This window comes from Procambarus clarkii, chromosome 22 (assembly GCF_040958095.1).
Source record: "Procambarus clarkii isolate CNS0578487 chromosome 22, FALCON_Pclarkii_2.0, whole genome shotgun sequence".
Lineage (NCBI taxonomy): Eukaryota > Metazoa > Arthropoda > Malacostraca > Decapoda > Cambaridae > Procambarus > Procambarus clarkii.
The window spans coordinates 27,968,108-27,985,501 of record NC_091171.1 but is presented as its reverse complement, the minus strand read 5'-3'; the positions used below and the strand labels follow the sequence as shown (position 1 = coordinate 27,985,501).

At 38.8% G+C, this 17,394-nt stretch overlaps 2 protein-coding genes across 4 annotated transcripts in view; one reads left to right on the top strand and one right to left on the bottom strand.

Annotated features, from left to right (window-relative positions):
• LOC123758420 (tubulointerstitial nephritis antigen-like) overlaps positions 1 to 3,498 on the top strand; it is a 301,747-nt gene extending 298,249 nt beyond the window's left edge. For all 3 annotated transcript variants that reach the window (XM_069328765.1, XM_069328767.1, XM_069328766.1), the window contains 2 exons: positions 280 to 431; positions 653 to 3,498. In XM_069328765.1, coding sequence (XP_069184866.1) covers positions 280 to 431; positions 653 to 829 — 329 coding nt within the window. In that variant the 3' untranslated portion in view covers positions 830 to 3,498. The remainder of the gene's footprint in view (positions 1 to 279; positions 432 to 652) is intronic.
• An 8,140-nt stretch (positions 3,499 to 11,638) lies between these two features.
• On the bottom strand, positions 11,639 to 12,613 carry LOC138367476 (protein SON-like). Its single transcript, XM_069329144.1, has one exon. The coding sequence runs from the start codon at positions 12,611 to 12,613 to the stop codon at positions 11,639 to 11,641; it is 975 nt and encodes a 324-aa protein (XP_069185245.1).
• Positions 12,614 to 17,394: the final 4,781 nt, after the last annotated feature.

The following is a 17,394-nucleotide window of genomic DNA, read 5'->3' as shown; positions in this document are numbered from 1 at the left end:
CTGGGGAGAGGTTGGGAAGGAGAAAGGGAAAATGGAAGAGAGGCAGAGCGGCAGAGAGAGAGAGAGAGAGAGAGAGAGAGAGAGAGAGAGAGAGAGAGAGAGAGAGAGAGAGAGAGAGAGAGAGAGAGAGAGAGAGAGAGAGGGAAAGGGAGAGGGAGAGGGAGAGAGGAAGAGAAGGAGAGAACCTGGCACTGCTAAGTACCCCATCAAGTATACAGAATAACCAAAAAAGCTTTATCAAAATCAATATTTGTACTAATTAACCCTTTTTGTTGGCAGCAATAATGAGAGTACAGAAGGACCTGTTCATGTACCAAAGTGGAGTGTACTCCAGCACGGGGCTGGCGGGACAGGAGACGGCCACACATTCTGTCAGGATCATCGGCTGGGGAGAGGACAACTTCCTGGGATCTTTTCCTGTCAAATATTGGGTAAGGACAGTCTAACCTGAAGGGGGGGGGGAGACAAACAATTTAAAACTGATTATGAGTACAAGAATAATTACAGTTCAAAGCTTTCGAAATTGTGTGTGTGTAAAGTGACTGAGACTGTTTGTGCATGTATAATAGTGAAGCATTTGTTTATATAAAAAAATGTATATGGTATTTGGTAAAGGTGAGTGTGTGGGGTTCATTATAACTTCCATCGGCAGCTGGTGGCCAACTCGTGGGGTACTGACTGGGGTGAGAGAGGCTTCTTCAGGATCGTCCGTGGCTACAATGAGTCTGATATCGAGACTTTTGTCATTGCTGTACGTGCCCGACTTGGTAGCTACGCCAGAGGTGGCCGGACACAAGATTTACGAAGACCGGGGGGACGCAGTTATTAAAATGGTAACCACTTTCAGAACTATAGTGCGTTGAGAAAATACTACCAATGTCTGTCAAAGAATAAGTGTCACAATGCTATGGCTGGAAGATGTGAACATGAAACTCGCATTGCAAGGAGAAGGAAGAAGAAAGTAAGGTCCTTTGAGATTAATGTTTGCTGTTGTATGTAATACATTTGAGGGGTAATAATTAATATTAAAAGGTGTAAGTTAACATGAATGTAAATACAAATTAGGTTAAACCAATAAAATATAGTTTTCTTGTATGATACTTAATGCTAGTGACTGTAGACTACCTTAAGATTCTTCCAACTTTAGTGGTAAATTTTCATTCTAAGAAGCGAGAATTGCTACAACTTTTAATATTTTTAGTGCTTAAATATATATATATATATATATATATATATATATATATATATATATATATATATATATATATATATATATATATATATATATATATATATATATATATTTACCTCATAATATCAAGTAGGCATAATTTCGTTCACATTTAAAGTTGGCTAAATGTAGTTCTACATTTTATTGCATTTGAAAGGCTATTTCACAGTTTATAACCTTTTATTTGCAAGGCATTTTTGCTTTGGTCGAATTGGGCTCATGGAATATCTAATGGACACATGTGTCTTCTCTGGTGCCTCAGTCTTATTGCAGCCATCTGAGAAGCGTTTGAAGTTAGGATTTATACTGCTATTTAGAGGTTTTGAAGATGTATAATACACTTGAAAGTGTGTAGTGCTTTAATACTTAGCATGTTGAAATATATATATAAAGGTACAGCATGCTGTCTGGGGTTGGAGTGTGTTATTGCTCTAATTGCTGGTTTTTGTTGTGTAATTCTGTGTCCGAGACCATTTTGAGTCATGCAAGCCCAGGTGAAGATACCGTAGGTGAGACATTAATACACGAGTATATAATCTTATCAGTGCAGAGTGAGGTACATAGTAATTTATCATTATAAGGAAGCACATACTAAAGGCTTAGAACGCAACATAGTGATGAGTAGATAAAGGTATGTACACAATGTTCTTCCTTGTAATGTCTCGAAAAGATGTACATAGACGAGACTGGTAAATATTTTGCTAAATTTGTAAGACTCATTTGTCTTTGTCTTTAAGACAGTCTAAGTCTTTTTAAGACTAAAAGGCATTATTTTTAAGACGGTAGGTAATGAATATATTATTGCTTTCGTTAACTTAAGTGATACTGGCAATAATATTGATTTTGATAACTGCAAACAAATGCTTAAATCCAATAATTAAGACAAATTTTTTAATAAATAATTAAAAGTTCCGAATTTCAACGTATGAGTCAATATAATGTTAACAAAACAAATTGTACCAAGGTCAATGAAAACCTTTACCTAGTTTATGTATTGTTGTTGATCAAGCGGCAGTTATATATGGTCACAAGGGATTTTTCACATCATTTCTTATAAGATGAAGGATGTAAAGTATAATAATGTAGAAGTACATTAAATACATCATTGCATATTGCATCCATATACTGTAATCTTCAAGAATGGTGAAATAATTGTTTAATTTGAAAAGCTTCTGGAAATGCCGAGAATTTAGGTCTTTTGTTAATACGAATGTAAAAAAAAAGCGCAACAAATTTGTACAAATTAATTTTAGTTTACCAAACTAGTGGCCGCCAACATGTCAATTGGTCAAAGTGCTATTCTTTTACTAAAGATATATTTAATACTAATATATCTAACAGTATTTTGCTGTTCAATAGAGTGCAGCATAATAGATCATGAAAACACACTCAATACAATTCACAGAACGCTGCAAATCAAGATTTTGCTGTTCTTAAAAATTTCATTATTGATTTCTGTCTCTTGTATTAAAAAAATGTTGTATAAATAAAAAAAAAAAAAGCTTGTTGAAAATCCATTGGCCTGTGGGACGAGGCCACTATAAAATCATCTTGGTGCTTATTTCCTAAAGTTTTAACAAGAAATGATGTCCAATATACGGGATCAACTGCTGACCAAAATATATTAATTACTTCATGAAGGATTTATATAATAATTTACTACAGTCGCATGGTATTATGGTGTAAATGTGACTTTGACATCTCTGTGTATATTATCATGAACAAAACACTGCCATTTAAAGAAGCTTTAAACAATGTAAAAGGATGAAAATATTTAGCTTAGAAACAGACTTTTCTATATTCAATTACACACTTCCTCTGTGTCCATTTGCGTGAAATAAATATTACTATTAATATATGTCACTATATTAAATATTTTAATCATAATAATTTAATTACATTTTTTTAATTTTATGTACTAGAATGCCAGTTATAAATTTGAGAAGCTAAATTCTACAGAAGTAACGTGTTAAAATAATTCGTTAAGAGTATATTTTGTGCTAGAAGTTCAGTTAGATTATTTTCTTTTTATACGATAATTTGTAGAATGAGAAAATAATGTGTTTTAATTAGTTGGTTTAAATATGACCCCACAATCATGTGAAACATGACCATATTCATGCCTCATACATTGGTTATTTGACTTTTTTTTTTACATTTTTAAACAGTTACTACCATCAAATATATGGAATACTTATGTGCACATTATAATACAGGTATTGTTTCAATCCTAAATTGTGTATCATTAAAATTGTTTAAAGTACAAATCTTTATGTATAAAGTTACCCTTTATGAAAAATGTAGGCACACAAGTTTACGCACATAAATTTGCACACATACATACTTTGATAATCACATTGTTGAGGAATACGAACTTAGGTGGTAAAACGTAAACTTTATACGAACGAGATGGAAAAAAAAGTCACGTAAAAGCCTAGGATAAAACTTGTCACTAGAAGCTAAAGAAAAATTGAAAAATACTCCGTTATTAACATAAGATCCTAACACTGAAGTTCAAAACTAGAAATAATAAGACCACATGGTTTTGTGAGAGGATAAACACTGAAGAATACATCAACCAAAGGAAAGGCTTCTTAGAGATCCATTTGCTGTGAGGCCTGCGATTTAATGTATTGATGTACTGTGCTGATAGTCAGGATTATACTTATTACATTTAGTATTAAATGTATTCTCTATTCAGAGGATGGAGTTTAGAGTTTATTAACAGAAAATAAGAAGAATATATAGGGAGGTAAATGTAACAACACAATTAAGTGTATTTATGTACTATGCAGACAGTCAGGAATGTATTAATTACATTTAGTATTAAAACGTACTGTCTATTCGGAGGATTATGAATGGCTTCCAGCCAGTTTTTGTGTATTGGAGTCTTGGGGGTGAGGGTTTTTGAATAGGGTTAATTGATTGTCAATACTATTGGTAGTGACATTATCCCCTCTCCTCTAATTGGGTGTTCAGGGAGGGGTGGTTGTTTGACCATAATATGCATAGCTTGCCACTCTGAACTTGCCTAACTCATTAGTTGGGTAGAATGGCCTCAAATGGGTAAAATTTCCGTTCCCTATTATATTGTGTATGACTTCTCCTGCCTGAATGTTTCTGCCGTGTCCCAAGGTTCGGTGTTTTGCGTTCAGATCTCTCAGGAAGTAGGCAGATCTATTCCTCCTGGTGAGATTCATGATGTCGGCCAAGAGAATGTAAGGTCGTCTTGGTGGTTGGTGGCAAGTTCCAATGATTGTACCTTTTGTCGTTTAGAGCTCAATTGCCAGGAAGTTTTCCTGAAAATGATCTTTGAGTTTGAGTGGTAGATATCTCTTTACATCAATTGCTGCTCCATCGTTGGCCTGGTCAGGGGCCAGATTCACGAAGCAATTACGCAAGTACTTACGAACCTATACATCTTTCCTCAATCTTTGACGGCTTTGGTTATTAAACCAAATTTAATAAAAACTGCTATTAAACAGTTTACAAAAATGAAAACATCCCAATCAACTGTTGTTATTGTTATAAACAGCCTCCTGGTGCTTTGGAGCTCATTAACTGTTTAATAATTGTAAACAAAGCCGCCAAAGATTGAGAAAAAATGTACAAGTTCATAAGTGCTTGCGTAACTGCTTCGTGAATCTGACCCCAGTTCTGTTGACCTGGCAAGTTATGTGTTAACAGTATTTATCTTCTTCTTTTTCTATGGCTGTTAATGAGTATTATATCCGGGTCTACGTCTCTGTATAAGTTGATGAGTTCCATTGCTCTGTGCGGAGTTCAGTTTAGTGCATTGCGTTGCATTATTTTTAATGACTGGATAGCTAGGTTGAAACTGATAAGTTTGATCAAACTGAAAGGTTTGATCAAACACCAAGAATTGTTTAGGGTCGAGGCGAATCCATTGCGCATTGTGTTAAATTTATTGCTACTTATCTGTTGGGTTATTTGGTGAGTTTGGTTGAAATCTTGTGGCATTATATAGTCGTAGACCTGACCTTTAGTGACGTTGAGAAGGTTGTGTTGGAATATTATTTGTTGAGTTTTTACAAGCTCTAGAAGAGTCTTACGGTTAATATTGTGGGTCTTGCTTGTCGAGAAGAATTCGATCTTGATTGAGGGTTCTTCTGAATCTTAGTATTGTGTTTGAGTCTACCCCATTGTCTGTGTGTGTGAGGTTAGCATTGATGCCCACTGCGAGTTAATTGTCTATCTCGGCTATTTCGTTATTATTCTCTATTTGTGGTGTCTCCTGTGGTGCTTGTAGGTTTGTAGCCTACCTTTGGGATCATTAGTGGTGGTTGCTTGTGTTTCATGTTCCTCTGGTTTAGTGAGGCTTTCTGCATTCGTGGGTCCTTGCACTTGTTGGGAGTTAGTACCATGTAAGGGTGTGCTGATAATGTTGCTGGCCACTAGGGTTCTTACGATATCGAGGGAAGGAACATTGTCTGGGAAGTCCATTTTGGGAAAACCATTATTCCTATACATTTGCTTAACTTCGGGTCTGAATGATCCTGGCTTAGCTACGTTTTCTAGGTGAGCATAGATCCTGCTGCTCAAGATTTGTGTTGGTAGGTCACCATTTACCAGCTAGGGTATTTGTGCTGAATTGTTTGATGCCTAATTTGTCCTTACATTTATTGTAGTTATACCTGCATTGGTATTGTTGGCCATTGTTTTCTTGTTTGTTGCAGCTTTGTCTGGTTTTGTTTTGGTTTGAGGGGGAGACTTTCTTGTAGGAGAGATGGATGGACCCTTCCTCCACAATTGAGGCACTTGGCGTTTCTTTTGTCTTTGCACTCCCTGAAAATGTGACCCTGCTGGCCACATTCAGAACATAATTTGATAATCTTATGCTGGCAGTCTGCGGTTGTGTGGTTGTACTTGTAGAGTGTCCAACATGGGGGTTATATTGAAGTATACTCCTTGTTTTAAGTTGTTGTTGACTGCTCAGGTGGTAGTAGTTGCAGTAAATATCTAGGCTGAGGGCTCTTTGTGCCATGGTGATTTTTTCAAATCTTACTTTCATCGTTCATGGCGTCCTTGGCATGAGAATTACTTCTTCTACCTTGGCCCAATCATTTCTTCTATGTCTTCGCGAATGCTTTCAAGGGCATCTTGAATAGGTGATGCATCAAGTCTCTTCATGACTATTGTCATCCTGGCCTGCAGCGCTGGGGGTATAATGACATCAAGTTTGTACTTTGTATGTTCTCTCCCTTGATTACGATGTCAACATCTTCATCCTGGTAGCACAGTGCTATGAATGCGGAGTCCTTGGTGGTATATATCTGGAAAATCGTACTATGAGAGGGACCAACATTTGGGCTTGTTCATTGTTTAATATAGCATACCCCACTCCCAATAAGGGAGTGGGGTATGCGTAAGGGAGTGGGAATAAGGGTATAAGGGATTTTTACTCGATAAGCTCTCACTATCTCGGTACTTGTTGCTCATTCTTTTTTTGGGGGTTTTCTATGTCTTAATTTTTCCTCTCCCCTCCTAACAATAAGCGCTTCTGGTAGCTGGCTTGGAGTTTTATCTCTCCAGTGTTTATGTTAGGTCTTATTCTTCTCGTCTTCCCTGGATCCTCTGACCGCTGACTGCTGTTAGCTGGCTTAGAGCTTTCCATAGCTAAGATAACACTTTATTCTATTACTTGTCCCTGGAATACGAACCGCTAATCTGCTTATACTCGATGGTCGAGTGGTTAAGGTGTTCTGTACACCAATTGCAGAGTGCTCCTGGTATTATGGGTTCGAGTCACTTCTGGGGTGTGAGTTTTCAGTTACATACATATATATATATATATATATATATATATATATATATATATATATATATATATAGATATATATATATATATATATATATATATATATATATATATTTCATTGAATATGACCGCATATTCTGTATTTATTATTTTCTGGTTTAGGGCTTCTATCCCTCTAACTATTTTCTTAGCATCAGGGCTTAATTGGAATAGGAGTTCTCCAAAACTCATTTTCGTACTTTTAAGGTGAAGAAAAGAAGTGATTTACTATAGAGTGTATTACACTTATTTGTATAATTTGCACGACGTTTCGAACCTCCATGGTTCATTCTCAAGTGAACAATCTTACAATACTAGTTGATTTTATACCCGCATTAGGTCAGGTGATAATACAATGAAGGTGAAAAACATGGGGGGATACATAAGGGATAAACATAGGGGCTGCAGAAGGCTTATTGGCCCATACGAGGCATCTCCTATCTAAACACAAAGATTAATCCAGTGTAATTGGCCTGTTATGTTGGACATTGTCTTCTCTGTTGGCATCGATATGTTCTTGTCTTGTCCTTACTCTCATGGTGGGTAGAGTAAATAGTTCCGTGATTTGGGTGTTCATGGTAGGTCGCTCTATCCTTATGTGAATTGCCTCAAGAATTTGCAATCTTCTTGAATCTTGGGTTTTATCTATTATGCAAGTATTCTTGTTCAACATTTCTCTTGTTAGAGTAATGTCATGGGCTTGTCTCATGTGATTCCTAGGGGCACCAGATTGAAGATGGCATGTCAAACGCCTCGTCAGCTTGGTCGACGTCATACCTATGTACTTACATTGAAGGTTACATCCTTCGTGGGGGCAAGTGTACATGTATACAACGCTTGACTGCTGTAGAGGGTTCTCCGTCGGCTTCGGGCTGTTTTTGATAAGGAGTTCGGAAGTCTTCTTGGTTTTGTAGAATATTATCAGGTTTATGTTTTGGTTAGGAGTAGTGCTTTTTACTCCTTTACGGATTATTTCTTTCATTATTCTTTCCTCTTTTATATGTTCACTGTGCATGGTTGATTTGTAATATAATTTTATTGGGGGTGTTGTGGTTTCTGTTCTAGGTTCTGAATTATACCAACGGTCCAAGTGTCTTCTTATAGCAGCGTTTATTTCCGCGTTGCTATATCCGTTGTTCACCAATACCTGAGTTACTCTTTCAAACTCTCTACTCACGTTGCTCCATTCAGAGCAGTGGGTAAGCGCTCGACGAATATAAGCATTGAGAACACTGGCTTTGTATCTTTGGGGGCACTCACTTCTACCGTTCAGGCATAATCCTATGTTGGTGGGCTTGGTATATACGTTGGTGCTTAAAGAGATACCAACGTATATACCAAGCCCACCAACATAGGATTATGCCTGAACGGTAGAAGTGAGTGCCCCCAAAGATACAAAGCCAGTGTTCTCAATGCTTATATTCGTCGAGCGCTTACCCACTGCTCTGAATGGAGCAACGTGAGTAGAGAGTTTGAAAGAATAACTCAGGTATTGGTGAACAACGGATATAGCAACGCGGAAATAAACGCTGCTATAAGAAGACACTTGGACCGTTGGTATAATTCAGAACCTAGAACAGAAACCACAACACCCCCAATAAAATTATATTACAAATCAACCATGCACAGTGAACATATAAAAGAGGAAAGAATAATGAAAGAAATAATCCGTAAAGGAGTAAAAAGCACTACTCCTAACCAAAACATAAAACTGATAATATTCTACAAAACCAAGAAGACTTCCGAACTCCTTATCAAAAACAGCCCGAAGCCGACGGAGAACCCTCTACAGCAGTCAAGCGTTGTATACATGTACACTTGCCCCCACGAAGGATGTAACCTTCAATGTAAGTACATAGGTATGACGTCGACCAAGCTGACGAGGCGTTTGACATGCCATCTTCAATCTGGTGCCCCTAGGAATCACATGAGACAAGCCCATGACATTACTCTAACAAGAGAAATGTTGAACAAGAATACTTGCATAATAGATAAAACCCAAGATTCAAGAAGATTGCAAATTCTTGAGGCAATTCACATAAGGATAGAGCGACCTACCATGAACACCCAAATCACGGAACTATTTACTCTACCCACCATGAGAGTAAGGACAAGACAAGAACATATCGATGCCAACAGAGAAGACAATGTCCAACATAACAGGCCAATTACACTGGATTAATCTTTGTGTTTAGATAGGAGATGCCTCGTATGGGCCAATAAGCCTTCTGCAGCCCCTATGTTTATCCCTTATGTATCCCCCCATGTTTTTCACCTTCATTGTATTATCACCTGACCTAATGCGGGTATAAAATCAACTAGTATTGTAAGATTGTTCACTTGAGAATGAACCATGGAGGTTCGAAACGTCGTGCAAATTATACAAATAAGTGTAATACACTCTATAGTAAATCACTTCTTTTCTTCACCTTAAAAGTACGAAAATGAGTTTTGGAGAACTCCTATTCCAATTAAGCCCTGATGCTAAGAAAATAGTTAGAGGGATAGAAGCCCTAAACCAGAAAATAATAAATACAGAATATGCGGTCATATTCAATGAAACATGTTTGAAAGAAAACCTGCTGCCAGTATACACCAATATATATATATATATATATATATATATATATATATATATATATATATATATATATATATATATATATATATATATATATATATATATATATATATATATATATATATATATATATATATATATATAATGTTGGTCACCTAATTCTCCTCCAGTACTCAGAGTGCCAGCCTGGGAGGATAAAACCTTTACAATTCTCAAACAACGTAAACAAACTATTTCTCAACCTTGTTAAACCTTTTCCCACAAATCTATCCCACAGAATAGGTATTGGAAGCATAATAAATGAAATAAACGGTCAAGTTAAATATATCTTCTTTTTATCTTCTTCTAATCACTACAATACATTATTTGTATTCATGTTGAATCAACAAAATTTGCAACACCTTGAGAGAAATCAGAATAATAAAGGAGAAAGTTTGCAATATTTGTGCACGAAAGATACTACGGGAAAATTCGCAGGGGTGCATTGTGCTCCTTGCTAAACAGGTCCGCAGAATTCATGGCCAAACTTGGAGCACGCTACGACAAAGTTCAGCAATTCTCACTTCAGACAACAACGAACGATCTCAAGGCTCTTTCCTGCACACACACTGGCGCGAAGAAGGCAGTGAGTAGGTGTGTGCGTGTGTGTGGTTGTAGGTGTGTGTGTGTGTGTGGTTGTAGGTGTGTGTGTGTGTGTGTGTGTGGTTGGTTGTAGGTATGTGTGTGTGTGTGTGGTTGTAGGTATGTGTGTGTATGTGGTTGTAGGTGTGTGTACATGTGTGGATGTAGGTATGTGCGTGTGTGTGGTTGTGGGTGTGTGCGTGTGTGTGGTTGTAGGTGTGTGTGTGTGTGTGTGTGTGGTTGTAGGTGTGTGTGTGTGTGTGTGTGTGGTTGTAGGTATGTGTGTGTGTGTGGTTGTAGGTATGTGTGCGTGTGTGTGTGGGTGTGTGTGCATGTGTGGATGTAGGTATGTGCGTGTGCGTGGTTGTAGGTGTGTGTGTGCGTATGTTTGGTTGTAGGTGTGTCTGTGGTTGTGCATGTGTGGTGTGTGTGGGGTTTTACATGTACTCACCTGGTTGTGCTTGCGGGGGTTGAGCTTTGTCTCTTTGGTCCCACCTCTGTATGTATGTATGTATGTTCCATTCACCTTGGCTCTAGGAGCCTCGAACCGTGGACACCTCGCGTGTGAGGCCGTAGCTCTATCAACTGGGCTATGAGTAGCCTTAATAAGGAAACTTTCCAGAACCAGCGTCGTGCTGCCAAACTGGAATTTTTCGGCCTTTGTATTCAATTCTAATAAGATTACTCGCAGCTCAATCTAGAGAGCTACGGCTTCACATGCCTCGGGGTCCGCAGTTCGAGTCTCCTGCAGCCCAGGTGAAGGGCATGTTTATTTCCAGGGAAGTGTGGATGACAATTTATATTCCTTTGAGCTTCAGTAGTTGAAAGTTGAACATTCCATTTTCCTACACGGTAATTGGAGGCTCTGATGGGCAAGGATCATCTAACACCTTGAAGAAATAACGAAAATATCCACATAAATGTAATTTTCTCTACAGGGAAATGCGTAAATGTTTAATATCCAATTTATTATTAAGCTCATTATAATTATTATTACTTGCTCATCAACTCATTTTTCCTAACAATGTGTTGAGAAAACATGATGATATGTATGATATTTGAATTGGCTGTATCTCGGTAAATATGTGTATAAAGGCCTTAGTATTGAAAATTAGCAAAGCAAGAGATAACTAAAACAAACGTAAAGAGATGCGGTAAATCCAATGGTATCATTTTCAAAACCATTCTATGGCTAGTTTTGATTTTGATTTTTGCGGAAAGTTACTATTTCACCAAGACGGGGATTCCTCTTTCCTGGCGGCTGGTTCATTATCGTAAGTGAACTCTTATCTTCCTCCATGTATATATTAGAACTTTGATAACTGATACCACCACAACTATTCCATAGTCCGATGGTTCTTGCACCACAAGCGACTCCATAGTATGATTATTGTAGCACCATAAGCGACTCCATTGATGGTTCTAGCACCATAAGCGACTTCATTGATGGTTCTAGCACCATAAGCGACTCCATTGGTGGTTCTAGCACCATAAGCGACTTCATTGATGGTTCTAGCACCATAAGCGACTCCATTGGTGGTTCTAGCACCATAAGCGACTCCATTGATGGTTCTAGCACCATAAGCGACTTCATTGATGGTTCTAGCACCATAAGCGACTCCATTGATGGTTCTAGCACCGTAAGCGACTCCATTGATGGTTCTAGCACCATAAGCGACTCCATTGATGGTTCTAGCACCATAAGCGACTCCATTGATGGTTCTAGCACCATAAGCAACTCCATTGATGGTTCTAGCACCATACGCGACTTCATTGATGGTTCTAGCACCATAAGCGACTCCATTGATGGTTCTAGCACCATAAGCAACTCCATTGATGGTTCTAGCACCATAAGTGACTCCATTGATGGTTCTAGCACCATAAGCAACTCCATTGATGGTTCTAGCACCATAAGCGACTCCATTGATGGTTCTAGCACCATAAGCGACTCCATTGATGGTTCTAGCACCATAAGTGACTCCATTGATGGTTCTAGCACCATAAGCGACTCCATTGATGGTTCTAGCACCATAAGCGACTCCATTGATGGTTCTAGCACCATAAGCGACTCCATTGATGGTTCTAGCACCATAAGCGACTCCATTGATGGTTCTAGCACCATAAGCGACTCCATTGATGGTTCTAGCACCATAAGCGACTCCATTGATGGTTCTAGCACCATAAGCGACTCCATTGATGGTTCTAGCACCATAAGTGACTCCATTGATGGTTCTAGCACCATAAGCGACTCCATTGATGGTTCTAGCACCATAAGCAACTCCATTGATGGTTCTAGCACCATAAGCGACTCCATTGATGGTTCTAGCACCATAAGCGACTTCATTGATGGTTCTAGCACCATACTGGATTCCATAGCTGAACTAGCTCCCTGGAAACACAAACCGAAACTGTCTCTATTTTCCGCTTGTTACAACTTGTAATAAAGTTGTTACATCTTGGTTTAACGTGTTTATGACGTATTAGAACGTTGTAACAACTTGCTATATTGGTTGTTATAACTGGTTAGGTGTTAAAACTTGTTCGAACGTTGTACCAACGTCGTAGTTTCGGTGTGTGTTTGGCGGATGGTTCTATAGCATCATAAGTAATTCCATACTCTGATCTGATAGTTCTTGTACCATTCCCCTCAGTGGACTCCTATATCCTTGTATTCCTCCGCGGGTATCCTTCATGATAAGGTAGGATGACCCTCATCCTTAGATATCCAATATGTTGCTGATTATGAGGGCAGGTATATCATCACTGGACATCCAACATCCTGATGCTAATGCAGGTTGGTTAGTGAATATCCAACATCATATTTTAGGCAGATCTTTCTCTTAAACATTTAGTATCCTGATTCAGGCAGGACTCCCTCCAGTGGGATATCCAACATCCTTTGACAATGTAATCAATGATGACATTGTCATGATGACAATGTCATCAAACAGCAATGTCATCCTGATGACATTGCTGACAGAAGAGTTATCTACACAGTGATTGGAGGTTCTGATAGACCCTCAATCAGCTTGAAAAAAATAACAACAATACATAAATGACGAACAAAGAAATGCGTAAATTTGTAATTTCATTTATAACTATATCACAGTTTTAGTTTTTTAACTAAAATTACAAAATACTGCATAGTGTCCCTAGACATGGATCCCGGGTTCGACTTCCGAGGCTGGAAGACGTTTGGGCACGTTTCCTTACACCACATGGTCCTGTTCACCTAGCAGTTAATAGATTCCCGAGAGTTAGGCAACTGTTGTGGGCTGTACCGTGGTAGCTGGTCTAGAGACCTTACCTGTAAAGCTTATTTTTTAAAATTTATTATTTTTTTTTATTTTTTTTTATTTAATTTAATTTAATTAATTTAATTTAATATATATAATTTATTTAATTTTAATTTAATTTAATTTAATTTAATTTAATTAATTTAATTTAAAATAAATATATTCATTTATTAATTTATTTATTTTTAAAATATATTATTTATTAAAATTTACTTAGCAATAGGGATATACCTGAGAGTTCTATCGTAGGGAAGGTCAATATTCGGCTTAGTGGAAGCTCTTTAAAAGCCTTTTCTCCCATGAGCGAGATAACTACCACCGCTGTTGAAATACTTCCAATTAGTCTTAAGGTACAACCTTGACGCTGAAATAATTCAGTCTTGTTTACCATCAGCTCATGTAAGTGATCGACGAGCTTTCATCCATGTTTCCTGAATGTTTTCTAGCCTATTAATCGCCTCTCTATATTGTATGTCGTGAGCATGGCTACTACTTCTTCCCACCTGTATCATGATAACAGACGTAGCTTTAATAGTATCATAGTATATCCTCATGGTTCATGTTACCTCACAGTGAGAAGAGGAAAGAGTATTTGAATACAATATGCAAAGCTCCGTCATAAACTGCTATACACCCATACTGCTATACAGTCATATAAGGAGTAAAACAATAATCAAAATGTTGATGAAAAATGTATATTTATAACCGCCTCAAAGAATGATAAAGACGTGTGTGAGAAACATAATAAAATATTTCAAGTGGCTCTCAGAGGTGATCTGCCTGGATTGCGAATGTGGATATAGAACCAAGCAGCTCTGTTGGCTTTTAGGATGATCAGAAATGGTCTATGGAAACTAAATTTGATGGTTCTGAATAGTTTTTTTCTAATTCGACATGCCTTATGGTGTAGGTGTCAGATACGAAGCTACTTTTAGAATAAATACCGGCAAACGAACCAGTATGAGGTCCTCCCGGCCGAGCAGCAGCTGTCCTGGATATAACGCTGAAGCAAGAGTTAGCCCGCAGTGTGAAGGAAGCATTTTTAATTTACTCAACCGTCTGAGGTGAAAGTCTAGCAGAGAATGATGATGAAGGCCTTTCGGTTGTTCCTGATCTTGTCTTCCTGAGTTGACTTTGTAAAAGAAACTTCAAGAAAATTGCTGGTTTGATATATTAAAAAAAGTGTATACAGCTAGTGAGATATGCCTCTCGAAGGTGAATAACAATTTTGAATTAAAAAAAAATCCTTCAAGCTCAGAGAGAGAGCGAGAGATGATGTCTGAAATAATATAAATGTATTTCCATTTTCAAAATAGATTAAAAGAAAAGGGGACTGCTGTTACTTTACCAAAGTGACAAGCCAATATTGTTGTGTAACAGATCATGGGAACGAATGACCGGCTCAACAGTGACCGACAATGTCACATTAATTTATTCTTATTACATTTCATCTAGTTTACAGCATCAACGGGAGATGATGGACTCATCTCCCACACTTAATTGTGTCCGGAAAAACAAATAAAGTTTACCTTGCGAATTTTATATTAAATAGCTCTGCGTTACATAAAACACACACACGAATTACGAGTTTAGTTATCACACATTTAGTTATTATTAGGATAACTAAACGTGTAAACACCCACTGAAGGAGGAATCACCGTTTTCTTGGGTGACACTGAGGGAGGGAACAACCCCCTCGTAACACTACCAACTGTCATCCACCCTCACCCACCGGGAAGCAAGAGCCAAGCAGGGAATATTTACATTAGGAAGCATTATTGTATACGACTCTGAACACCGTCAATATGCCTTCAAGGCTCAAACTCTCCCTCCATCACACTCTAGCTTTGTTTCTTGGTATATACTTTAATCTTCTTTACTCATTTACCTGCTTGCTATAATAACCCAGGTTAAAGTTGAGTTTTTTTTATAAGCTCAGAACTCTATAAAGAAAACTCAGATGAAAACTTTGTTCATTAATTATCGAGAGTGTGTCTAAGTACGTGATGTGGTGGTGTCAGGGGTTACTTGGGCGGGGTAACTGGTGGGATTCTCACCTCTCCCGTACCTCTTACCAACCCGTCAAATCACTTTAGAGGGGAAAAGAGTGCTAATGAATTTTAAAGTCTTAAAAGATAGGAGTTTATAAGCGTATTATATTACTGGAAAAATAAAGGCTGGTAACTTTTCCTCTAGGCCTTGGCTTTTAGAGAGGTAGTATCACTAAGTCAAATCAAAGACCTTAAAGGCACCCAAAAGAGGCCTATACCCTCTATCCAACACTTATATAGCTCAGGGTAAATTTTTTTTCGAATGAAATCGAAAAAATCAGTGTTGCCAAAGTCTTCCACTTCGTTGCGAGTCTTGTCATTTAATTAAAAAAAGGTTTACAGGAGTCATATAACAGCTGAACCAATCAAAACAATAATATACATGACACGAAGTTCAGACATTTATTATATATGAGATACTTATATAATAAAATATAAACACCTTAAAGAAAAAGTCAATGATTTCTTGGATAGATATTTCAGCGCATGAGGTTTCGCCTATATAGTTTGTTGACTTGAAGAAAAAATCCATTCAGACGTTGTAGGGTTTACCTACACCTGATGCACCTGCTCACCTAGCAGTAAATAGGTACCAGGGAGTTAGGCATCTTTCGGGATCCATCATGACTGTGATATTGGGAAACCATACGAAAAAAAAAAAACAGAAGACATAATTTTGGTCAACGTTTGACTTCTGTCAACACGCTGACAAAAATAGTCTATCAACGTCTCCATATATCATATTCCAGGTAATACAAGTCAATATTTTTTAGTTATGGTGCTACAGTTTGTAGCCAACTTCTAATCTGAAATTTCTAACCGGGTCACTGTGTGACCTGGCTACTGTGTGACCTGTACACTGTGTGACCTGGGCACTGTGTGACCTGTACACTGTGTGACCTGGGTACTGTGTGACCTGTACACTGTGTGACCTGGGCACTGTGTGACCTGGTCACTGTGTGACCTGGGTACTGTGTGACCTGTACACTGTGTGACCTGGGCACTGTGTGTGACCTGGGCACTGTGTGTGACCTGGGCACTGTGTGTCACCTGGGCACTGTGTGCGACCTGGGCACTGTGTGTGACCTGGGCACTGTGTGTCACCTGGGCACTGTGTGCGACCTGGGCACTGTGTGTGACCTGGGCACTGTGTGACCTGGGCACTGTGTGACCTGTACACTGTGTGACCTGGGCACTGTGTGACCTGTACACTGTGTGACCTGGGTACTGTGTGACCTGTACACTGTGTGACCTGGGCACTGTGTGACCTGGTCACTGTGTGACCTGGGTACTGTGTGACCTGTACACTGTGTGACCTGAGCACTGTGTGTGACCTGGGCACTGTGTGTGACCTGGGCACTGTGTGTGACCTGGGCACTGTGTGTGACCTGGGCACTGTGTGTGACCTGGGCACTGTGTGACCTGGGTACTGTGTGACCTGTACACTGTGTGACCTGTACACTGTGTGACCTGGGCGCTGCGTGACATGTACATTGTGTGACCTGGGCAGTGTGTGACCTGGTCACTGTGTGTGACCCGTACATTGTGTGACCTGGGCACTGTGTGACCTGGTCACTGTGTGTGACCTGGTCACTGTGTGTGACCTGGGCACTGTGTGACCTGGTCACTGTGTGACCTGGGTACTGTGTGACCTGTACACTGTGTGACCTGGGCACTGTGTGACCTGGTCACTGTGTGACCTGGGCGCTGTGTGACCTGGGCGCTGTGTGACCTGGTCACTGTGCGTGACCTGGGCACTGTGTGTGACCTGGGCACTGTGTGTGACCTGGGCACTG